This window comes from Rhinolophus sinicus, linkage group LG07 (assembly GCF_036562045.2).
Source record: "Rhinolophus sinicus isolate RSC01 linkage group LG07, ASM3656204v1, whole genome shotgun sequence".
Classification (NCBI taxonomy): Eukaryota; Metazoa; Chordata; class Mammalia; order Chiroptera; family Rhinolophidae; genus Rhinolophus; species Rhinolophus sinicus.
This window is the reverse complement of record NC_133757.1, coordinates 113,599,930-113,625,825: the sequence shown is the minus strand read 5'-3', so window position 1 is coordinate 113,625,825 and position 25,896 is coordinate 113,599,930. Positions and strand designations below refer to the sequence as shown.

Genomic DNA, 25,896 nt, shown 5'->3' with positions numbered 1-25,896 from the left:
TTCTATTTCTATTATTTTAGTGTGTTCTCATGGGTTAAAATAAATGTCCTTCTTTTCACTTCTCATCTCCAGATCATGTTTCACACAGTTCCTATTATATTTGAGGGCTACCACAATTTGGTTCCACTCTATCTTTCCTGCCTCTCTCTCTCAACCATATGTCTTCAATAAACCTATTCTAGTTAAACGATATTATTTGTCAGTCTCCAAATAAAATACAGAATTTCTGGCATTCTGTTCTGGTTCATGATGTCTTCTTATTCACTCACTCATTCAACAAATACTTTATTGAAAACCTACTTGGTGTTTGGCTCTGAGCAATACCAGTGAACACAGTGGATATGGTCTTTGGCTTTATGAAGCATGTGGGGAAACATTAAACAAATAAACACACATGTAAATAGAATAAAAGTTCATGAATACATGAATTCAGGTAAGTTAACTGGTAACTGACACCCATCTTCCACGCTATCCTCAAACAGCAATCACTGTAGTACACAAATACCACCAGGTGGCACCAAACCACAGCCCAGACCTTACACTGATTTGGATACCTGAGTTTGAACTCTAGAACCCATTCCACACACACACACACACACACACACACACACACACACACACACATTCTTCTTTCACATAGACTCAGGTCATTTATTAAACTCACAATAATGCCATATTTTATGAGAGTTGAACTTTTTTGGAATTACTACCTTATCATAGGGGTTTACTGTATCATAAGTTATAGGTGCTAATCAAAAACAAAAAAAAAGGAAAAGAAAAAGAATGGGGGCTATGACAGAAATAACAGAACAGTCCTAACTGAGATTGAAGAGTATCAGCTAAAGCTTTCATGTGTCTGTCTCTCTCTGTCTCTGTCTCTCTGTCTCTGTCTCTCTGTCTCTCTCTGTCTCTCTCTGTCTCTCTCTGTCTCTCTCTCTCTCTGAGAAAGTGACATTCAAACTGAAATCTGAAGGTTGACCTGGAGTTAGAAGCTGAAAAATGGAAAGCATTATGTTCCAGAAGGAAAATGGCATATGTGAGTGCCCTGTGAAGTGTGGATTAATGGAAAAGGTGGAAAGGTAACAGTGTGTGTATGTTGGGGGAGGAGGGTGGCACAGGTATGATATAATTCATCAGAGTATAATACTTAAGAGCTTGGCTCTGGAGCCCCACTTACTGTCTGAGTTTAAATCCTTGCTTCACCATTTAAATAGCCTTGGAAAAATGATTCAGCCTACAGTTGTTGAGTATTAAATATGTTAATATGTGAAGCTCAAAGAACTATTCCTGACAATATAGGAAAGAAATTTTAAATGTTAGGGTTTTGTTTTTTGTTGCTGTTATAGTCGTTGTTTCTAGATGGATGAGAAGAGCCAAATTATTTAGTGTCTTAAAGGCCACGTTAAAAATCCTGAATATTATCCTAAGTGCAATTAGAACCCACTGAAAGGTTTTAGGGAAGGGAGATTCATGATTCAATTTCCAAATGTATATTTTCAGTCACTTCAACTACCATATGAAGAATGGATTGTTTGGGATGGCATGGAGAAGGGGCAAGAGTTAAAACAAGAAGACCAATTACAAGGCCAAAAGCTAGCACATTGGCTCATACAACAAATAACTACAGATTGGACTAGGCTAGTAGCCATGAAAATGGAAAGAAATTGGTAGATTCAAGATATATTTTGGGGGCCGGCCCAGTGGCTCAGGTGGTTAGAGCTCCATGCTCCTAACTCCGAAGGCTGCCGGTTCGATTCCCACATGGGCCAGTGGGCTCTCAACCACAAGGTTGCCAGTTCAACAAAAACAAACAACAACAAAAAAAAAACCACAGCAATCATTAAAGACTACATTTAAAGAAGTTCAATATAGTCACCAAAAAAAACTAATAATCTATTTTAAAAAAAAAAAGATATATTTTGGAGGCAAAACTGACATGATTTGGTAATGTACTTGGAAGTAAGAGAGAAGGTGTAAATGATGACTTCTCAACCAGAAAAACCTTTGCTACTGACCAAGATTCTTTGCCTGCCAAACTTTAGTCAGGCTCCTGAACCTTCTCCGAGGCCCAACTGTATACTTTCTTGTCAAATCGTTTTATCAAGAACCTGGCTAAGTCAGTTTACCTGGTCATCAGAGTGCTCTATATCTGATCACTCTCGGTATTTAATTGGGTCCCTCATTTTCCACCATCTCCCAGGTGATGTCTGATTGCTCTGGCCTGTCTTCAACAAGAATCCTGTTAGGTCAGTTTAGCTAGAACCCTCCTTACTCCTGATGTTTCCTCTTAGTAATTTTCCATCCACAGACCCCCCCCCACCCTGTTCCTTGACTATAAATCCCCACTTGCCTGTGCTGTATTCAAAGTTGAACTCTCTCTCCCTCACTGCAAAATTCCGTCACAGTGATCTCTTTACCTATCACAATAGTCCCCCCTTGAATAAAGTCTTGCCTACCATGAAACAGTGTCATTGAATTCTTTTTTCTTTAACACTTTCCAAAATGAAATTTTATTTATCCTCCCAGACTCAGATAAAATATGAACTTTCCATCACAATAGCTAATAGCTTTCTCCTCCTCACTCTCAACACTGATTTTGCTAAATCTCAGGTTAGTAAGAGTTTTGTTTTCTTGGTCTTTTGTTTGTTTGTTTGTTTGTTTGTTTTCATGTATTTCCCCCAACAGAGAGCCAGCTCCATTACTGAGTGGCCATATCTAATTTCCTGTTCTAACCCACACAAGAACAGTGCTGTGCACACGAGAGGCAGTCTCAGATGACTCCACAAATGGTCTCAGAGCCAGGGCAACTCCTCATGCTTTCCTTCCTTTAGTGAGCACAGGGATTCAGCCTGCTCTCTTCTCCTTTCAGCTATTCTATCTTGTGTAATTCTGGTTCCCCGAAGACTAACTGCAGAATTAACTATTAATAGTCTCCCATTAGCCTCCCCATTTTTTATAACTTCCAAAAACAAGTATGTGGGGATTTTGTTACAGTGCTTGCTACTGATTACTATTGAAAAACAGAAAATAACAAAATTAAACATAGGGTCATATCATTTTACAGTGGTGGTCTCTATAGTTCCTGACTCCCTTTGTGAGATGGTAAACTGAATGCACTGGCTTCTGCCCTTCAGTTTTATTCTCAAGGGTGCGGTTCATCAAAAGTTCTTCCCTTTTTTGTGGAGGCCTCTCTTCTCAAAACATAGGCCTGCAGATAAAGCCTAGATATAACAATTGGTGTCTTCCTGTCTCCAGTAGATAACTGGCACTTCTGAGGGCCTCCTAAATCAGTATGTGATGACAGCAATAGAATTACAAACAAATGTGATTATGCCAACCTTGTTGTTTCCAAACCAAATGGCTAAAGCTTAATGTTGTAAACCTAAATAGATGCTGACTGTAGACCAATGTCTCTAGGGAAGAAAAAAAGGATGTTCAAATTTATTCTAGAAAGTAAATGTCTCAAAAATAAATCAGCACCTTTTGACTTCTTTGTCCTCTCGAACCAAATCCTTGGTTTCCTCTTCAAAAGAATTTTTTCATTCCATGTTATTATTCTAAATTTTTATTTTCTGAAAGTTGCAAAAAAAAAGGTGCTACAGAAAAATAAAAGAGTTCAGATTTTCCTAAAAGTCTTGTCAAACACCATAAACAACAAGAAGTGTACCCAGCCCTCCATATCCATGGGCTCTGCATCTGAGGATTCAACCAACCTCAGGTCAAAAAATATCCCCTCCCCCCCCCAAAAAAAAATTGTAGGCCTAACTATATTATGTGTATGTATACTGGGGGTGTCAAAAAAAATGTATACAAGTGGACACTTTGGTCAACGTTGCTCAAGCAGTGGTTTGCCGTCATCAGAAGTGTCTGGACGCTGATGGGAACCACTTTGAGCACCTCTTGTCATTGCAGAAGTCAAATATGACTTGTATTCATCTTTTGTTATTGGTATATATTAACTATTATGATTTTAATAGTTTTTTCCTTTCTTGAAATGCGTACACATTTTTTTGGCGCGTGCTGTGTATCATGTTGTTGCTGATGTGTACTACGCGGTTAATCCTACAACGGCTGTGTGTGTACTGAACGTGTATAGACATTTTTTTCTTGTCATTATTCCCTAAATATAGTACAACTACTTACATAGCATTTACATTGTATTAGATATTATAAGCAATGTAAAGATGATTTAAAGTATATGGGAGGATATGCGTAGGTTATATGCAAATACTATGCCATTTTATATATGGGATTTGAGCATCCTGGGATTTTGGTATCCACAGGGATCCTGGAACCAATCCCTCTGGGTTCCTGAGGGACAGCTGTACCTTTTTGCTAACTAGATTAGAGACATTACTCTTTCCTTTTTGATGTAACACTTTCTAGAGTAATCTTTTGTAAGTTCATCTAGTACTGTGTTTCCCCGAAAATAAGACCTAACTGGAAAATAGGCCCTAGCATGATTTTTCAGGGTGACAGCCCCTGAACATAAGCTCTAATGCGTCTTTTGGGGCACAGCTTAATATAAAACCAGGTTGAGTTCTTCACACTGTCCTCTGATTTTTTGTGAATGGGAAAAAGAAGTCACTCATGTTTTTGATGTTACTGTTTCCACACATAAAAAAATAAAAATGGTGATATTTAGGATGCTTAATTCTATTTAGCTTGCTCCTTTGCCCCTAAACCCAGAGGCCTTAACTATCAACTATGCCCTATGATGAAATTTAAATATGACCCGCCACAGTAGCACTAACGCAATCTGGAACCTTTAGATTATAAGCTACTATACTTGGCAATTCTTTGTCTTTCCTCGCCTTTCTCCGGCCCTACCTACTCCATACTATTATTTCCTTGAATGCTTGTTGTTTTCAACTTAGTTGGTAAGCTTCTTTGAGACCAGGCACTGCATCTTATTCAACTTTGAATCACTTACTCCCTAGGAGCTATGACAGTACTTTGTATATAATAGGTACTTTGTACATTATAAATATTAAGTTTATCAGTATCTCACCTGTACTTAGCTGTCATATGGAAGGAGGGAGACTTTATCTGCTGCTACAAATGCTTAAAAAGAAATGATTCGTGAGTTTCTTATTTTAGTATAATTGTAAATATTAACTCTCAGAACAATTTCAGGAGATGTTCATTTATGTGATCTGATTTGTGACAAAGCTATTTTACAGTATGGAGAACTTATATGCTTTCTCCACTAGATTCTAAGCACCATGAATGCAGAGACATTGCCTTTCTTGTCTACCACTGTAGCTCCATCCCTTAAATAGTGCCTGGCATATAGTAGATGCTCAATGAATGTTTGCTGATGAATTAACAGTGGTAATGCATTACATCATTTCATGTAAACCTGAAAGAATTTTAGTATCTTTTCACCCCCAATAATAATCATCAGTTATAGGTATAACACAACATAGTAAGAAACCACAGTATTACTGAGTTTTCACAATGGCAGAAGCTCTTTTTGTGCTATCATTCCCCAGAGTCTAAGTAATGGTTCTCAAAGTATATGATCCCTGGCCAACAGCATCAGCCTCAGCTGGGGACTTGTTAAAAATACCAATTTTTGAGTTCCACCCCAGACCCACTGAATCAGAAACTCTGGAGTTGGGGCCCAGAGAGTTGTATTTTAACAAGGTCTCCACATAACTCTGATCTAGGCTCAAGTCTGAGGACCAGTGGCCACAGAAATTTTTGTCATGGAGATAGAAGGGATCTCAAATCAACAAAGAGGTCATACAATATTAAATAAGCCTTTAAAGAAATATACTAAATGTTCAACATAAGAATGTTTTAGAATGAGTTAAATTAAGTCAATTAATTAAGGGACAAGGAAAACTACCACTCCCTAGTTGGGAACCTTTTTTTTCCATAGCAGGTGTCCTAAAACTGTATTCAATAAGTGATACATTTAAAATGGCTTTCAGATCCCTACTATGAGTTTGTATTTGAGAAAAAGGAGTAGAAGTAGGGCAGAAGATGGAGGAGGAGAAAGGATGAAGAAAAAGATGGATGACAGCTAAGATAATAGGATGAGACCTGGGAAAATTGTTTTTCAGGTTCTAACTGAAATTTAGCACTTTAATTTTAAATAAAGGTCCAAACCACAGGAGGTTTGGCAGTATCTGTGGCTTTTGACCAAAAGAAATAAAACATTTTCATATCATATTATAGTTTACAGATATCTCAAAATATCATTTATAGTCATCACTACTTTGAAATTACAGCAGTCTATTAGATCTCATTATTTAATAATTAACGAAGCATATGCCTCAATATATCACAACTAAAAATAGTCTGAGAGCTGAATTTCAATACATCTGGTTCCTTGGTAATCCCAGGTATTTTATATATTTTAAAACAGTGATCTGGGAGGAGGTCCGCAGGTTTCACCATATGGTGAAAGGGGTCCATGACACCGAAAGATTTTTAAAAACATACAAAAGTTAACAGCTAACAGTTAACCTGGGTTAAAAGTGTTCATGGGGTAGGGGGGTAGGTAGAAAAGGGAAAAAGGTAAGGACGAATATATTGTGATGGAAGGAGATTTGACTTTGGCTGGTGAACACCCAATGTAATATGGAGATGATGTATTAAGGAATTGTAGACTTGAAACCTATATAACTATTTCTAACCAGTGTCATTCCCAATAAACTTAGTAAAACTGTTCTTGAAAGTGTACATGACCGCCTCTAAGTGATAAATCTGAGAAAACTTACAGACCCTTTTCCCAATTTACAAAAGGGCATGGAGGATGCATAGATGACAATGAATAATCCCTCCTCCTCCTGAAACAACACAGACCAAAGCACCCAGCTTTTAATTCCAAAAAGAAAGGCTAGCTGTGCACCTCCCTCTTCTCTATACCTTTTCACTTACTATGGGCAGCGAGCATACCTACAGCCCCAATCTGTAGAGGGAGACAATTTAGTGGAAGCTGAATACAAACAGTTAACAACTAGCTATTCGGGAGCTGTAAATGAGGATATAAGGAGTTCGGACTTTATTCTAGGTGATGCTTTGTCTTATTTTACTTTCCATTTACAGTGCTATTTTGGAAACAACTAAATTTGTATAAAAAACATACTTTGTTTCAAACTCTTCAAAGGCTTCCCACTACCCTTTAGATAAGGCCCAGCAAACAGATACAAAGCTTACAAAGTCCTCAGCAGTAAGTTTTCTTTACCCCTTTAGCCTCACTTTGATCTCCTTCCCTTCTCATAATCCATATTCTAGCCACATTTAATTCTTTTCTGCAGCTCAAATAGGCCATGTTCCTTCTCCTTCCTCCAGACTTTTACCCGTTATTCTCAGCTTGACCCATTACTTCAAACCATTCAAATCTGTTTAAACATCACATCCTCAGGGAGGCATTCCCCTGCTGTATACTCTTTTAAACCTCTCATTAATCTTATCATAACACTCAATCACATTTTGTTATAATAGCATGTTTAATTGTTCATCTTCTCCCCAAAGCTGAAAGCCTGGCGAAGGTAAAGTCAGGGTCCTGTTTACCACAAGGCTTAGCGCTCTGAGCCTGACATGCTGCAGGTCCTCAGGGAGAGCTGGTGGAGGATGAATGAATGTATGACTCTGCCTAGAGATGAGTTTTTAAAAGCACTGCTATGTGTACATCTAACAACCTTGAACCATCCCTACGTGGCAACATCTGTAACCTGTGTGCTACTCAAAATTCTATGTAATTCGTATTTAGCCCTCTCCTCAGCCTAAATTAATAAAATTGTACTACTTAAACATACTGTTATATATTTACTAGTTACCTACTGTTTAAAAAAAAATCTGAGTGCAAAGGAATGAATGCTGCTAGTTTCCAAACCCAAACATCCTTTAGTGATCAATTTTCTAAATATACTTATCTTTCCTTTTATATAAAATAGATGTTTCTTAAAAAGTATACACATATTCTTTTTAATTTCTACTTTACTAATTTACAGGGGATGCCTTTGCTTTTGACCACTATTTTCTTCTTCACATAGTTAATAATCATAGAACATATATTCAAGTGCACAAAAACTCAGTGGTCATTTTAAAGAGCCTTTGAAGGATCCTGTTTTAAAATTACAGTGTAGAAAGCAGAAGCTTCATTTTATTTATTCAATTTTTTGGATCACAAAATCCAATTAAAAAGTGATATTCAATTATGATAAAACTTTATTGATTTAAATAAGTGTTAACGTTAAAATACTTTTTCAACTTTTATATTCTCCATAATTTAATGCTTTATGGTTATTTTGTATACTTTTAAACAATACAGTTAAGTGATTTTTTTACTTAAATACCCTCTCATAAAAGAGAGTAAAGAATTTAGAGATCCTGGAGCGTGGTGGGGGAGAATGAATAGAGTATACACGGTGCCAGGAGGAGACCAGACTGGGTGGTGAGACCACAAATATACAGATGATGTATTATAAAATTATACACCTGAAACTTGTATCATGTTATTAACCAATGTTACCCCAATAAATTTAATTTAAAAAAAGAATTTAGAGATCTTCATCAGCATATACAGGCACTTCCACAACTGCAACTCACCACCATTTTTCATAAAGATGATATTTTAGTGTCTAATTCCAGTAAATGGGAATTTCAGGAAGATTCATAATTGCATAATACTGTATTTCATTAATTCTAAGATGTACTTTTTTTTCACATTTTGACATCTCTGAAATCAGGATGTATCTTACAATTGATGGTCTCCTAAAATTTATAATTGGTAGTATTTTTTTCTTTTAGTGGTCTAAAATAATGTTTCTTACAACTGATGGCACCTTAGGCTAAATGAAATACAGTTATTAAAATATTAAAACTTTTCTCTAATGATGCTTTCTAACTGATCTAAATCACAGTACAATTCTAATTCAAACAATTCTAGAATCAAAACTGAATGAACAGAAGATTCACATTTTTATGTTTTTAGAAAACTAGGCAACTAGGCTAAACTCAAGAAAATAGATAACTGGAAGAAAATACTTCTTTTAAAAAATTTAGGAGAAAGTCTACATTAGAAGCAGAAATACCAGAAATGAAAATTATAAAAGGCTTGAAGATGTTCAATCAGTAGTAGCTTCCAAGGAAATGAAGGCATGAAATAGTTCTAGAGCTTTATCTATAAAAAGAGACAAATATTAGGACCATGGGAGGGGATAATTCAGGTAGCAAAGTGTTCAAGAGGAAAAATACTACTGTATTATTTTTCCCTCCTTAAGGAGGAGTCATTGTCACCCTTTAAACAAAAATATGGTCTAGGTGGTTGAAATCATTGTTATTAATGTAAACATTCTTAATAAATCAAAAACCAACCTACCAGCATTGTCTTCCTCCTGGCTCAATCTGTCTCCCCTTCAGGTGATCCTAGGACAGGGGCTCCTTTTCAGACCCCCAGTGTTTCATGTCGGTCTTCTACCTCCCTGTGGCAACAATATTTTCTAATTAAAAGAGTCCTTTTGTGCCACAGGGAGGATTTCTGATGATATAACAAATACAAAAGTTATCACAGCTCATCATGAAGCCAACTTAGTCTTGAGGTTCTTCAAGAAAGAAATTTGGCTCCTTATCTTATTTTTCAAGAGAGAAATTGAGTTTTATTTTTTTAACTGCATTTTTTAAAAAAACCTAAACTTTCACTTATTTTTTAAAAAGCAGTTCTCCTGTTGAATTACATAAAAATTCTTATCATTCATCTGTCTTTTCAACTACTCTCTAAACACAATGTTGTTGATCACAAAAGAAGTTTTCTAAGTTTTCTTGGTAATTATTTACTAAGTTCAACGTTTTATGTTTTAATACCCGGTTAAAAACAAAAGTCCTGATCCCAATGATCAGAAGAGAGAAGTAGGAAACTACTAGACCCATTTCAGCCAGTATTTGTTAGTAAAGATTAGTAAGTCTACTTATATTACATAACACGATGTTAATTACGCTTAAAATGAACTTTTAAAAAAAAGGCCAGCAGGAAATATAGAAAAGCAGTACTGTCTTCTCACTGGGAAGATTATGACTGATTTTCACTGTTTATTCTGCAATACTTAAAAATTTTTCCAATGAGCATGAACTGCTTTCATTGTAAGAAAATAAAATTTAGGTGTAAGCGAGAATGATTAAAACTTACTGAGATTTCAACATGATGTTAATCTAAGTATGACAACATTATGGCTTTGGTATATTATAGATGACCATATTTATGTTTTTTGGATGACTACCTTTTTTATATTTTAAATAACCCTAAGGTATACAATATTCATTATATAAACAGAAAAGAAAATATATTTAAGGTCTTATATAGATGGTTCTTGATTATACTGCAATATTAAGTCCAAGTCAACTTGTTCCAGTCGATATTTCCTAACAGCTATGTGTTCAACACTGTATTATATACTATAATTGACAAATCCTAAAAATATGGATGCTGTCCTAAAGGGATTTACACACTCTCTCTGAAAACTGAAGGCACATACACACAAGAATAGTCTAAGAAAGGAAATGATAAGTGCCTCAATCCAGATGGTCTAACAGAAGATCAGGAGTGTTTATTGTAGGGCACAATTATTGTGGAAAGTTTCACGTAATTGGGCCTTGAAGAATCGCTAACATCCAAACACATTCTTGACAGAAACTTATTTGAACAAAAGCTCAGAAACATAAACAGCACAGTCCATACCAGGGGCAGTAAGAAAAATTACAAAAATACAATGTTTTAGTAGATTAGGAAGGAGCTCCTTGTGGATGATTCCGTAGGTCACTGAATTTGGCAGAGGAGTGGCCTTTGAAATCCTATGAACAAAGAGCTTCAAGAGAATGATAAATGTAGTTGCCAAAACACAGTAAGTTAGGAGGAAATGATGAGGAAAAAGTACAGCCTGAAGGTATAAAGCACATGTTTTTTTAAGTGGAAGTGAAAGGATAGAAAAATATACCAGAGAAGAAAACAAATATTGTTTTAATGTATAAAAGACCTTCTCCATATTTGAAGGCACAAGGAAAGGTGCTAATGAAGTTAAAAGAACACTTCCGGAGAACTTACTAAGTAATAAGCACTATGCTTTACATATTTATTGTACGTATTCCTCACAACCTTGAATTCCTACTTTATGACAGTGAAACAGACTCTGAAAAGGTTAAATACTAACAAGTGATAAAGTGGAAATCTGAAACAAGGACTAAATTAATGTTCTAACCTTTCCTACTAAAGAGAGCTATTTAAAAGGCTAAAAAGGAAAAAACAAAAAAAACAACCTCCGCGAGACAACCAAGATGGCGCACTAGGTAAATGCTGTGCTTACCTTCTCTCACAACCACGTCAACACTACAACCAATCTACGAAACAACCATTATTGAGAATCGCCTAAAATCAAGCTGAACTTTCAACTAAGGACACGGAGAAGCAGCCACCTCCAGACCGGTAGGAAGGGCAGAGACGTGGAACGGGCTGGTCCCACACCCGCGTGTGACCATTAAAGACCGGGAGGGCTATTTTGGCTGTGGGGGTCACCCCATCCCCTAAAGGAGTGAGAGATCCAGCCCCACGCCAGCCCAGGGTTCCAGTGGCGGGGAGAGAAGTCCCCTAATTTCTGGTTGTGAAAACCAGCAGAGACTGTGACTGACCGAGACGGAGGGCGGCTGCACTCCCAGGCGCTCCTCGTAAAGGGCCTGTGCGTGGACTTACCCACCATCGGAATCACTCGCTGAGCTCCAGCTCTAGAGCAGCAACTGGAGAGATGGCAGGGACATACGGGGGAGAACTGAGCTGTCTGGCTTGGACAGGGGCTGGAGAGGCGGCTTTCTCCCGGATGGGGGAGCTGGCGGAGGCCATTGTTTCTTTGTTGAGCCTCCCCCTTCCTCGCTTGCAGACGCAGGTGGCCGCCATATCTGAGTCTCTGCTGTTCATTCACCACGCCCAACTTTCAGGCACACCCAGGCCGCTTCCAGTGGCTTTTTCGTGTAGACCGCCTGCCTTGGCTCAAGCTGCAGACTTTCCTAGGCTCTCTCAGAGGCTCACAGAACCCAGACAAGCAGCATCTGGCTTGAGCGTGTCCTGTACCTCTGGCTGAGCTGCCCTAAGCGAGGCCTTAGCAGCAGCCGGCCACATTTCATGGCTTAGTCTCTCAAGGCGCTTCCCAGCACAGCACAGGTGGCAGCCATCAGCAGATTTCTTTGTGGCTCCTGCCCAGTGGCCCCTGGGGCACAGGCTGTGCCTTAAGGAGACCTACAGTGGATCCTCTCCAAGGTGGTCCTGGCGCTGGCGCCCCCAGTGGCCAGCTTCAAAACGAGCCAGAGCATTACCCAGCAGCCTCCGCCTCCAAGTACGACACACCCAAGGGGCGGACTGGGCGGGCACCAGAGTCCTGCTGAGGCAGATCCTGCTCTGTAGGATCAGCCCCTGCACAACAACCCTTCCACTGTAGTCAAGGCCAGTCCTCACAACCAGTGAGCGCAAGGGTCAGTCCCTCACACTGATGTGCAATTATCAACCAAGGCTCAACTACAAGAAGAGGGCACACACAACCCACACAAGGGACTCACCTAGAGCCCGTGGCTCAGGTGACCAGAAAAACTGTGTCACTGAGCCCCACAGCACACCTACTACATAAGGCCACTCTGCTAAGACCGGAAGACATAGGAGCCCTACCTAATACATAGAAACAAACACAGGGAGGCAGCCAAAATGGAGAGACAAGGAAACATGTCCCAAATAACAGAACAGAACAAAGCTCCAGAAAAAGAAGAACTAAGCAAAATGGAGATAAGCAACCTACTAGATGCAGAGTTTCAAACACTGGCTGAAAGAATGCTCACTGATGTCAGGGAGAACTTCAACAGGGACACAGGAAGCATAAAAATGGAGATGGAAACCATGAAAAAGAACCGGTCAGAAATAAAGGATACAACAATGGAAACGAAGAACATATTACAGGGAATCAACAGCAGATTCGATGAGGCAGAGGACCCAATCAGCGGTGTACAAGACAAGGTAGCAGAAAACACCCAATCAGAACAGCAAAAAGAAAAAAGAATCCAAAAAACTGAGGTGAGTTTAAGGGGCCTCTGGGACCAACAAATGAAGTGTACCAACATTTGTATTACAGGGGTACCAGCGGGAGGAGAGAGAGAGCAAGGAATTGAAAACCTGTTTGAAGAAATAATGACAGAAAACTTCCCTAACCTGGCGAAGGAAATGGACATACAAGCCCAGGTAGCACAGAGAGTCCCAAACAAGATAAACCCAAAGAGGCCAACACTAAGACACATCATAATTAAAATGCCAAAGGTTAAAGACAAAGAGAGAATCTTAAAAGAAGCAAGAGAAAAGCAGTTAGTTGCCTACAAGGGAGCTCCCATAAAACTGGGAGCTGATTTCTCAACAGAAACTTTGCAGGTGAGAAGGGAGTGGCAGGAAATATTCCAAGTGATGAAAAGCAACGACATACAACAAACATTACTCTATCCAGCAAGGCTGTCGTTTAGAATTGAAGGACAGATAAGGTGATTCCCAGACAAGAAAAAGCTGAAGGAGTTCATCACCACCAAACAATTATTACAAGGAATCTTGAAGGGAATTCTTTAAGATGGGAGGGGGTTAAGGATGGGTGAAAGGGGAAGGGATTAAGAAGTACAAATTGGGTGTCACACAGTAGTCATGGGGATGTGGGGTATAGAGTAAGGAATATAGTCAATAATATTGGTACTAGATCTATCAGCGTGATAGATGGGAGTGGGGTTGGGGGCAGGGTGAAAAGGTGAAGGCATTAAGAAACACAAATTGATAGTTAATACAGTCTGAGGAACATAATCAACAATGTTGTAAAGATCATGTAAGGTGCCAGGTGGGCACTGGACTTATCAGGGGGATCATGTCATAGACTACGTAGATGTCTGACCAATGTGCTGTACACCTGAAGCTGAAGTAGAATAGTATTGAATGTCAACTATAACTAATATATAGGTATATATAGTCACGGGATGTGGAGTACAGCATAGGGAAGATGGTCGATGGCATTGTGACAGCTATATAAGATGTCAGACAGGTAGTAGCTTGGGGGGTGGGTTATCACTTTATGAGGGGTTTAAATGTCTAATTATTACGATGCTTTGTACACATGAAACTAATTTTGTTAAAAAACCTAAATAAAAAACAAACAAAAAAAACTCAGGAATAGTCACCCAGAATTTTCTATCGTATCTGACTACTCTTTGGCTTCTTCATGTTCCTCGAAATGTAAACATTCCCTAAAATTAATCCCTTAATTCTGTGCCCTTTGTTCCTGATCACAGAGAGACAAATACAGAATTTAATATCTTCCCCTTAGAGGAAATTTCTCAAATACCTTTCCCCTTGGAGATTTCCTTTATTTCCATGGCTTCAATGAGCCTGATCCCCAAATCAGTCTCTCCTTGACCTTTCTTTATTAAGCTTCAGTTGTACCAGATACGTATGTTCTGTTTTCCCCTCCAGATCTATTGTCCTAGGTTTCAGGTTGGTTTTGGTCAATGGAGTGCCTTGCAAGGGATTAGAGGAAGGAAGGAGAAATAAAATCAGAGTACTTATTCCCTGGCTCCCTCCCTCTCTATGCCATCGCCCTCAAGCCAGCTGTGCCCTTTAACCAAAGGTGCCAGGATTCTCCCAAGGTGACCCTCTCTCCAAGACTCTCTGGTGACCCTTCCCTCCCTTTAGCCCAAGAGCCAAGGACAGAAACAGCTCTGTTACTTCGGCTCTCAAGCACCACCCTATCTCTTATGGGTACCCTAAGTTTGCCTACATATTTGTAACTAGTCATTTATTAAAATGTTCCTTAAAATATCCTAATTTGAGTATGCCATCTCCTTTGTGATGGGACCCTGACTATACATTTGTGCATCTTTAAATACCTAAATACTTCCCCTTACACACTCAGCTTCAATCTCAACATCAACACGCCTATTACCAAACTTATCTGCTTCCCAAAACTGCCTTCCTCAATTCCCTAGATGATCCTATCACCATCACTTAGTGTCAGAAACCTGAGTAATGTCTTACCTATGTCTCTCCTCCAATCTGTCATGTCGTTAGACCTTACCTAGCAGTATGGCTTACATGAGCTCCTCTGTTCCTATCGCTTCTACCTTGTTTGACTATTTCTCAAATCATCCCTTGATTCCTAGTACAACAGCTAGTCTTCCTGCTTCATCTTTTACCCTACAATTCATTCTGTCTACTGAGATACTCAATACATAGTACTTTCTACTCAAAACCTTCCAAATATTTCTGCACCTTATATGCCTAACTTCTGCCTGTTGGGTTCATATCACAATCTAGTCACAACTCTTAATGGAACCTCCTGTCAATGTCTTATTTACTCAATATCTTTTAAACATACCTTGAATTTCAATATTCCACCCATTTATTAATGACATTTCCCTTAGTCTAAAGTGCCTTCCACCTGCCTCCTATCTGCCCATCTGTCCTCCTGTACTTTCTCTAAAACATTCCCTAATACCGTAAATTGAACTGTCCTCTTCTGAAAATTTCTTTGAATTTGTAAATTGCACTCAATTGATTCTATACTGCTTTGTATTTTGATTATAGTGTGTGTGTGTTCTAATTTAACTAAATTAACTCCCTGTGGGAAAGAAACATGTTGCAAACAGTGTCCTTGCACATAACAAATGTAAAGTATTTATTGATATATTCTCATAAAGTTAAATGGAAGGTTAAGAGGATAAATATAGTAAGTTAAGGTGTAAGATGAAGAAACAGATCCTAAAAGCTCAATCTTCTCAGACATGTCTTAAAAGATTTCTATTAAGACTTATCTACTATTAATCACATTGGCATAAACTTGTTACTTTTTAAATGGTAATCTGTTATAACCTTTTAAATTTTACTACAAATATATAATTTTTTTTTTCAGTAAACATAAAAACTGCTTTTCAAATCTTAGTAGGGAATGCAGGAGACTCCTCTCTACGCGCAGCTTACCCTCCAGAGCAGCCCCCAGAGCTGGCGGAGTCCGCAGCGGCCCGCCACGGTCACCACCACCCTTCGCCCACCCTGCATCACTACTCCTGAAAGGCTTCTCATGATTATTAATCCTCAGTTATCATCAAAAAGCAGTTTATAGGCTTAGATGAATATGCTTATTTTTAAAGTTTCAAAATATGTTTTGTTTTTCCTATAAAATTTAAGAGAGGATTACTATTGCATATAAGGTCTGTGAGGGAAATGCAGACTTTTAGAATACAAAAAGGTGAAGCAAAATAGCCTATAATTATACCTAACAAAATGAGAAGTCACTTTATTCACAAAATAACGAAGATGGCTAAGTACACATCATTAGAAGATTTCAGTACTCCTGCCTGGTTGGCACGAACATTGTTTCTGGTGTGGATATATACATATGGGGATACAGGAATGAAAGAAAATGTTCAATGCAAACATGCCGACAACTGACATACAGGTCAATAAATATTATGAACATTTTTAGACTAATATAATCTAAGTTATAATGTAGGAGCATTCCAGAAAGTGTTTCCTAGATGTACAAAAGGAAATCTTATTCTGTATGAATCTCATTTCCACCAATCCACCAAATAAAAACTGCTGTAGCCATCCTGTCAATATTCCTTCCCTTTTTTTCCTAGTCAGACTCTTCTCCAAAATTCACACATGTCTGGAATTTAAGTTAAAACTATATCACCACAGAAACGAGCTTGACCTTAATCTACTGCCTAACAGGGAACATGCCTTAGGATGAATCACAACAACCTTTATTCATTTGTCATGTTTTCAATGTCAGAGGAATAAAAATTTATTCAGATTTTAACTGGTTTAAAAATGCATTTGATTCTTTAAATAAAAACAAAATTAAGCTCGGATTAGCTATTCTAAACTAATCTATACATATTAATGATCCTTATAATGTTACATTAAAAACCCATGAGTGACAGTATTTTAACGTAACTTCGTATATTATACACTCTATGATCTGCATGCCTTATGATGACTAAATGCGAGTGTTTTAAACTGTTGTAATTATACATGTATGAGCCAGCAGTTTTCACTATGAATTTAACATTGCCTTTAAAAGAGTTATAGCTGAAAAATTCTAAGTTGTTACAGGGTTGTCCTGTAAAGACAGACAATAATTCTACACTATTCTTTATTTTTAGAAGTAAGCATAGATTTCATTAAAAATCCATAAGCCAGTACGGAATTAAAAATGTAAGATGAACTTTGCAGGAACATTTAGACTATTTTAGAGTAATGTGAATTACTTATTAACATTTCTTTTTTGTGTTGAAGAAAAATAAATCTAAAAAATATTATCAAGTGTTCAAAAAGTACTTTTAAAATATCACAAAAGTAGCTGTTCTTTTACCCAGATTTTGCATATCCCCTTTTTCAATATCACAATCACTCATATCTCTATCCTGAAATAAAAGCATTACCCTCAGAGTTCAAGACCAAGCAAATTAAATGCTTTAAATGGATTATATTTCATTCCTACTTGGAATTGTTTTTAGCTGAGAAATTTAAATTAATGAAGCACTGACCATCACTTGTACAATCAGTAAGATCTGGCTGACTACTCTGATATTTTAATGTGATAAATGCCATAATTTTCCACTGATGCAAATTTGGCACTGTAGTTTTCATTTTTCACACATTCTATTTTTTTACATTCAACTTTAGCTATCATACTTTTTTCTTGTGCTATTAGTTTTGTTTAGTTATGCTCCTATAATACAATCAGTTACAATAGCTACTTCAAAATATCATCAAACATAATACTTTTAGCTGTTCTTCCCATGCTTTTCCTCAAGAAGAAAATTCATCTCTGCCACTAGACTTCCAGGTTCTACCTGAAAAACTCTCCAAACTATCAGAAAAATACACGTATCTTCCTGCCCTTTGAATTATCTATTATAAATCAGGTACCACACCAGACTAGTCTTGAAGTCTTTATGAAGTGTTTAGCAACCTGTTTTGATAAAATGAATTGATTACCAATCACATGGGATTTGCTGAAACTGTTGACACCACTGCTCTGAAGACTGTTGACACCACTGCTCCAACCCCTCAACTCAACAAAAAATAGAGCTGGAGGAAGACCAGCTTTAAGCCAGTCCTAGGGAGTGCGACTGGGCCTCAACAAGCACAATATATCAAATACTGAAAATTTTTAATCATGAGACTTTGCTGCATTTATAGAAATTTATCTAAATACTTAAACATTTTTATTAGGATTGTAAACCAAACATAAGGATTCTGTTCCCACATTAATAGCTAAAGATAAATTTTAATGTTTGTTACAAAATAGCCACTACAATCCTACAGGTAAATTTACTTAAGGGTCAATAGCAAAAATTAAAAGGTTCTCCAAGAATTATACATACTAACACCCAATTAAACATACAGTTATCTCGCCACAGACAAACTGAAATACCGTAACTCCTGAGATGACAAAAAGAGGAAGCTGATAGGCTACTACAAAGATGCTTCTGACCTAAGAAAAATGAATTATACTGCCCCAAAATACTGATTCAAAGAAACTCTTAATCTGTTGTAGAATGAGAATACTATACTTATTTTTTAAATTAAAAAAGTTATCCTCATATACTAGCCTATTTACTTCTATAAGTAAATAACAACTAGCTGTTATTCGCACTCCCGGGGAAAAAACAATAAAAATAATTTAATTATTGTGGGCCTGTAATTTTGTCCTTAGGCTCCATGGTATGAGATTCTGTTATACCTCAAAAAATTATAATGTAGAACTTCTTGTATCTCTATAAATTCCCTTACAAGAGATTTCCACTAGTTTCCAATCTATACTACATAGCATTACAAAGAGGTTCTTTGATATATTATGTATCTGGCAATAGTAATGTTGACACTTACTTACAAAATAAGAACGTTATAAATAATAAGCATTTTATGAAATGTCTACCTGTTTCCACATTCTCGGTCTCAACTTCTTGTTCTTCTGCCACATCTTGCATCATATAAGTCTCATCATCATAAACCAGAACCTGGGCTGCATAGCCCTGCTCTAATCTGGCACTTGGAACTGGCTCCACAATCACTGCTGGGTATTCAGAAACCTTTTCACTTTCCTACAAGAGCAAAATTTAAAAAACAATCAACCTTTTTATTCACAAATTCTGGATTCAGTTATAAATCCTTGAGTTCACAGAGTCTCAAGGAATCCACACAATGAGCTTCGCATATTATAAATATGAACATAAAAACAAGAGATGAAAAAGGCTAACAATCTTTTCAAGTCTCAAGAGGTGAGACATAGAGATTAAACATTTTAAATAATCAGGGCTTTGGATTAAGATGGCAAATTGAAAACATGCATATAGTTTCACTCTCTCATGAAAGCCCACTAAAACACAGTAAGAGACGTTGACACATAAACACATAAGGAGAAGAGGTAAGAGCAACAAAATCTTGGAAGACTGAAAGTGAATAGGTGAATACTAAGTGGTTTAGAAGACCTAGGAAAGCCAAATCATAGCCTGGCAGCAAAAACAAAGCTGAGAACAACTTATTTTACACTGGAGAATGCACAGAAGGCAGTAACAATTACGTTCGGAAATGTAGGATAGGCAGGTGATAGAGAAAGCGGGGAGTGGAGGGTAAAACAAGGAAGATTCCATTAAAGTTGGTCGAAAAGCATTCTGATTCCTAGACCTGCTTCCTCTGCCGTGATGCTAGGCAACCATCCCTCCCCACCTCAGTAGAAGACTGGAGAGTTACTTTTCCAGAAAGAGAAACAAGAGCATCTTTGAGATATATTAGGCACATTTGCTATGTAGTATCAGTGCTGGACCAAAACCAGTTTCCCATCAGCCTTTCAGTCCTCCACTGTTAATTATGAGCAGACAACCAAGGAAAAGCCTCTAACACAGAACATATACAGACATACTTATATGTGTGCGTGTGTGTGTACAATATACATATATAATATATATTCATATTCATATATATTATATATATTCATATTCCTCAGAAATAAGAGAAGATATTATAACCTTAAGACAAGAAAAGAATATAATTTAATAACATTAAAAAATAAAAACTTCTTAAAAATTAAAAACACAATAACAAAGATGGAAAAACAGAGGCTTGGAAGATAAAATTGAGGCAGTCTTCCAGGAACCAGAGAAAAAAGATAAGGCAATGGAAAATAGGAGAGAAAAGAGAACATTAGAGGACTGGTTCAGGAGGTCTAATATCTGAATAACAGGAGCTCCAGAAAAAGAAACTGGGGAGTGGGTGGTGGGGAAGGTTGCAAAGAAATCAAAGTATTCCAGACATTTTTCTAGAGCTGAAAGACATAAGGTACTAATTTGAAAGGACCTACCAAATGTTTAGTATAAAAACGTTACAGGAGACCTACACTGAGGCACACTACTGTGAAATATCACAATACTGGGGACAAAAGAGAAGCTTCTAGAAAGAAAATACAGGTCACATACGAAGAATCAGGCGCACTTCAGTCTTCTCAACCATCAAACTGGAAAGATGTTAACAATAGAGCCATTTCTTCAAAATTACAAAGGAAAATTACTTCCAACCTAGAATTTTCCACCCAGTCAAACCATCTTATGAAAGTAGAATAAAGGTTTTCTCAGACATGAAAAGATCTCAAAACATTTACCTTCCATGCATCCTTTCTCAAGAAACAATTGGAGAATATATTCCATCAAAAAAAGAGCCAATTTTTAATTTAAAAAAATCAACTTAAGATACAGAATATAGGAGAGCAACATGAGAGAGAGGTAACACTAATTTTCAGGAGGGCTGTGAAGAGCTTCCAGGATGCCAGCTGTGCACTGGATTTACAGGGCAGCCAGTCCAGACTGTAGCAGTGGGACTCTGGGACAGCAGGATAAACTGTCAACATCAAGACAACCGCTGACACTGTTCCAAAGGACAGAATGCCCACATAAGCCTCTTCTAGCTTTTCACTCATATCTGGCTTGTCTTGATGAACCTCTTCCCCTCACATTACCTTGCTACCTGGATCAGCTGAGAACACTCATTTCACCTCCTGGGTGTGTTCTGCTTTGCTCCACTCCTAAGTGCCAGAAGAAGATCACAAAGAGCGAGGGAACCCCCCCCCCAAAAAAAAAGCAGCACTCTTTCCATGTGACCATAAATCTGCAGAACAAACATGCCCGATGCCTGACCAAGATGGCCCCATGCTTCCAAGAACTACCTCGTGACACTGCTTACCAACTGCCTGAATGACAGCTCTTGAAACCCAATGAACCTGACGCCAAACTAGTCAGCCCTTTTCCTGGAGCTTCATCCAACTATGGTAATGCTGCCCCTTCCTAACTCAGTTAGCTTGGTCACTATTCATTTTTTCAAAGTAAACAATGTGCTGTTTAGGAATATATACACAGACAATAACTAACACTATAAAGAAAAGGAATGACAACACAGAACCAGGATAATGGCACCTCTGGGGACGAGGATGGGGACATGAGAAAAGGACACACGTAGTATTCTAAAATACTAGTAATTTCTATTTTTTTAACCTGACTGATGGATAATATGTATTCTTTTTATTATGCTTAAACTGAAATATATTTTATACACGCTTCACTTTGTATCAAACATTTCACAAAATAATTTTAAATTAAAAAACAAAGATAAAGCAAAGTTTTTTTAAAAAGTACATGCTGAATATTAACACTGAATTCCACACACTGTATAAAGGCAAAAAATGTGAGTAACTTTTTACTGTTAAAAAATTTCATTCTCACGAATTATATATAATAAAAGTTGAATCACCATGCCCCTCGGTCAACGCATAGGTAGCACCACCCAGCTATAAAACAGCTGTTAATGAGAAGCATAGGTAGGCAGACTCATCAGAAACTCAGAAAGCAATATCACAAGTACTGTGTTTCCCTGAAAATAAGACCTAGCCAGACAATCAGCTCTATTGCGTCTTTTGGAGCAAAAATTGATATAAGACCCGGTCTTATTTTAAGACATAAGACCGGGTCTTTATAATATAATAATATAATATAACATAACATAATATAATAACGGGTATAATATAACACTAGGTCTTATATTAATTTTTGCTCCAAAAGATGCATTAGAGCTGGTTGTCTGGCTAGGTCTTATTTTCAGGGAAACACGGTTGCATCTGAAATAGTATTAACCCAAGCAGCGAATATTTTACTTATATATAATCCAAAGGACTTAAAACTTCTTTCATTCCCCTGAAATCTAATTAAATCTACATTTAATAGTAACATTAATCTGAGATTATTTTATATTCTGAACCACCCATCCTCTCATCCTACCAGTAGGAAATAAATCGAACTTTCTAAACGACGAAATACTTGAGGACTAGAATTCTGTAAAAGGCCAATTCCTCCATCTATACTCTTTTCCCCACCAATTAGGATTCTGGACCCACTCTTCTCTCTCTTACATCTTAGTTGGGTTTTGTTTTGACATTTCAATGGTCCCTTCCCTTTAACCATAATAAAACAAAAATCTTTTTTTTATTTTAAAAAAATCGTCTCCTTTCTTTCAGCTGAACTCCATATCTTTGCTCCTTATACCTGCATACACTTCTCAGAAAGACAGTAACTCCTTGACTCATTATCTACATATACTTGTAATCTGGATTCCACCCCCTCACTGAAATTCTTCTCTCAATATGTCAATAAAGACCAAATTCTATTTGTTTTCATCCTTGTTTGCCATTCTGCAGACTACACAATGACCATCGCCTCATTTTAAAAATTCTTTCTTCCATCAATTTTGGTCTCTTTCTACCACTCTACTTTCAAGCATCTCCTCTGACTCTTCTTCCATCTCCGGTGACTCAAATGTAGCCCACTAGAGTTCTGTCCTCGGCATCTCCTTTCTTTTCCTCTATACTGCTATCCCAGGCAAGCCGACCCATGCTTATCATTTCAAATAGCGCGTCTCTGCTGATGATTACTAAATATTTGTCTTTCCCTCTGACCCATCTCCTAAACTCCAGACCCAAATTTTAAACTACCCACTTTAAACATCACTACAGGAATATTCAGTCAATACTTCAAACTTCACATGTGCAACTGGAACAAATGATCAACATATCTCCCTATTTCCCCACCCTGTATTCTCTAAACTTCAGTTTCTTCATATTTAAGAAAGATTATAATATTCATACTTCACAAAGTCCCTTGAAAATTAAATATGCACAAAGTACTTAGCACAGTGTCTAGCACATAGTAAATACTCAATTAGTGGAAGCTATTATTGCATTGTAACAATAGTAATACTACTTGCCCTCAACTATGGCGGGCCTCTTTTCACATTACAATCAGAATTGTTTGTATTCTTTGTACAAAACCCTTGCATGACTCCCTATTTGTCTAAAAGGAAAGTTTAACATATTAAACAATGGTTTGTAACACTCTTTGAAATGTAACCATCAACCCACCTGTTAAGGGTTGAACTGTGTCCCCCAAAAGATGTTGGAAGTCCTAACTCCCACTACCAGTAGGGTCTTTGCAAATGATAGTTAAGATGACATCATTAGGATGAGCCCTAGTCCAATATGACCATGTCCTTATAAAAAGGGCAAATTTGGACACAGAGAGACAGAGGGAAGCCGCCATCGTCAAGTCAAGGAACGCCTGAAGCTACCAAAAGCTAGGAGAGACACACGGAAGAGATAATCCCTTAGAGCCAACACCTTGATTACGAGCTTCCAGCCTCCAGAACTGAGAGGGAACAAATATCTTGTTTCAACCACCCAGTTTATGGTGCTTTGTTACAACAGCCCAAAGAAACAAATACACCACTTTACAGCCTTATTTCCTATATTACTTCACATAGCTGTTCAACTACTTGCTTTGCCCCTAATTCCCAAAGGTAAAAGCTTCAATGACTTTTGTTTATGTTACTTTACAGCCTGAAACTACCTTCCATATCTGCCCAAATCCTTTTCATCCACTCAGGGCCCAGTTTAGGGAGTCTTCTGTAAGCCCCCAATCTGAATCAGTTTGTCCATGTAAGTACTTCTAGAACACGTTGTTTGCCAAATATTACCACTGTTCATTATCTTGCATTATAATTATGTTTACAGATCCAACTCCTGGACAAGACAGTAAGATGTTTGAGATCAAGAATCAACTTTTATATCCTCCCCAACAACGTACATTTCGTATAAACTGAAGTGGCATTTAAGTATGTGTAGCTTGCTTCGAAGAATGATAAAGCTCAAGACATTTTAATATTAACAGGTTTTCATAGTTTCAACATTTGCTAATCTACAATGCCAAGTAACGTCACAAGCTTTTTCTCTACCAAATGAAAGGGGACCACAGGCCACTGCATACAGACTGCAGATAATTGTTGCTTTGTACTGTACAGAGGAGTTAGCTATTTTTACTAGGGAATAAGGGTAGAAATGGAATCAGGATTCTGTTTTATAAGAATAGCAAAAACTTACACATCCACTAAATTATTTTACTTAGGATCACAACAATCTTGCTCAAGTCACCAAATTACATAATAATTTGAATGAAATCAAGATTCAGCAGGCCTTGGCACAACCTACTTAGTTCCCCATAATCTAAGGTTGTTCGACTTAGCAAATAAAAACATAAAATATCCAGTTAAATTTGAATTTCAGATAATGAATAATAAGTGTAAAAATGTCCCATGCATAGGCTTGAACATGGTTACTAGGCAACTTAACGGTAAAGAAAGCCCGCGACTTTCAAAAAGCCGGCGTTTTTCATAAAGCCTGCCATTTCCGGGGTCCTGCTTTGTCCCCAGCTTATGAAAGCAGCCAGAACAGAGCCCAGCCCCAGAGCCAGTTCCAAGGACCTTCCTTTCCTCTGTGCTGTCTCCCTTGTACTTGAGCATAAGCTTAATAAAATCGGCCTGGAAATTTTAAAGAAAGAAAAAAGGGAAAAAAAAGACTGTCCTATGCAATATTTGGGACATACTTACAGAGTTATCTGTTGTTAGTCTGAAATTCAAAAGAACAGCCTATATTTTCTCTGGCAACCCGACTATAAACACTAACAGTGATCTCAAAAACTTCATTCAAGGAGAGAGAATCTTAAAGAGGCAGGACCCGTGCAACACTGCAGTGTTCACCTCCACAGCGCTTTTGTAAACGCACTCAAGTCATTGCTCTCCAAGTAGATCACAAGTTTCCAAACATAAATACCGTATAATGGCTGAAGGCAGTATATTGTTACCCTTTCATCCCTGTTACAAATACACTGAAAGACATGAAATTCAGGAGTATATTAAAAATATATAAATTTGTTTCACATTTCTTCTTTTGTGGTAGAGTAAGGCCACCTTCAAAGCCTTATCAAAAATGAAACACACAGTGTGTCAGGCTCTGGGGAACTAATTTCCCCTCAACAGTTTACCGCAGGAACCACTCCAAATAAATATGTCACTAAAATAAATGCAGTGCGCTTGCTAAGCAAACAAAATTTTAAGACAAGTCCCCTAACCGCGATGGTCATGATGCAAAAAAAGAAAAGAAGGAAAAAGAAAGCCCATCAGTAATGGATTAAATCTTTACCATATATCCACACAATGATGGACTATTCAACATCAATTAAAAGGTTAAGGCAGATATCTATATACTTCATGGAAAAATATCCATGATACAAATAAGGGGGGGGGGGGCGGTAACAGGACAGTTCTACTGTATAATTCTATTTATATATTTATCTTACATATGCATTAAAAAGTCTGGAAATACACATCTCAAACTATCACTAACCTTGTTAGAGAGGTGATCAACAAGGGATTTTCATTTTCTCAGTATGTCTGAGTTTACTGTGTTTTACAATAATCCTGTATAACTAAGAAAAATCAAAATACTT

The 25,896-nt window shown here is 37.5% G+C and overlaps 1 protein-coding gene across 11 annotated transcripts in view; it reads right to left on the bottom strand.

Annotated features, from left to right (window-relative positions):
* Positions 1 to 25,896, bottom strand: part of ELF2 (E74 like ETS transcription factor 2) — a 95,700-nt gene that overhangs the window by 34,832 nt on the left and 34,972 nt on the right. For 6 of the 11 annotated variants that reach the window (XR_012498214.1, XM_074338506.1, XM_019730822.2 and 3 more), the window contains one exon: positions 18,957 to 19,122. The exons of 3 other annotated variants lie outside the window; for them this stretch is intronic. Coding sequence is in view for 5 of the 8 variants with exons in the window: in XM_019730822.2 (XP_019586381.1) it covers positions 18,957 to 19,122 (166 nt within the window). In the remaining 3 variants the exon portion in view is untranslated. Of the gene's footprint in view, positions 1 to 9,337; positions 9,441 to 18,956; positions 19,123 to 25,896 lie in introns of those variants that run through there. 2 more of the 11 variants (XM_019730827.2, XM_074338510.1) reach the window with 1 other exon arrangement.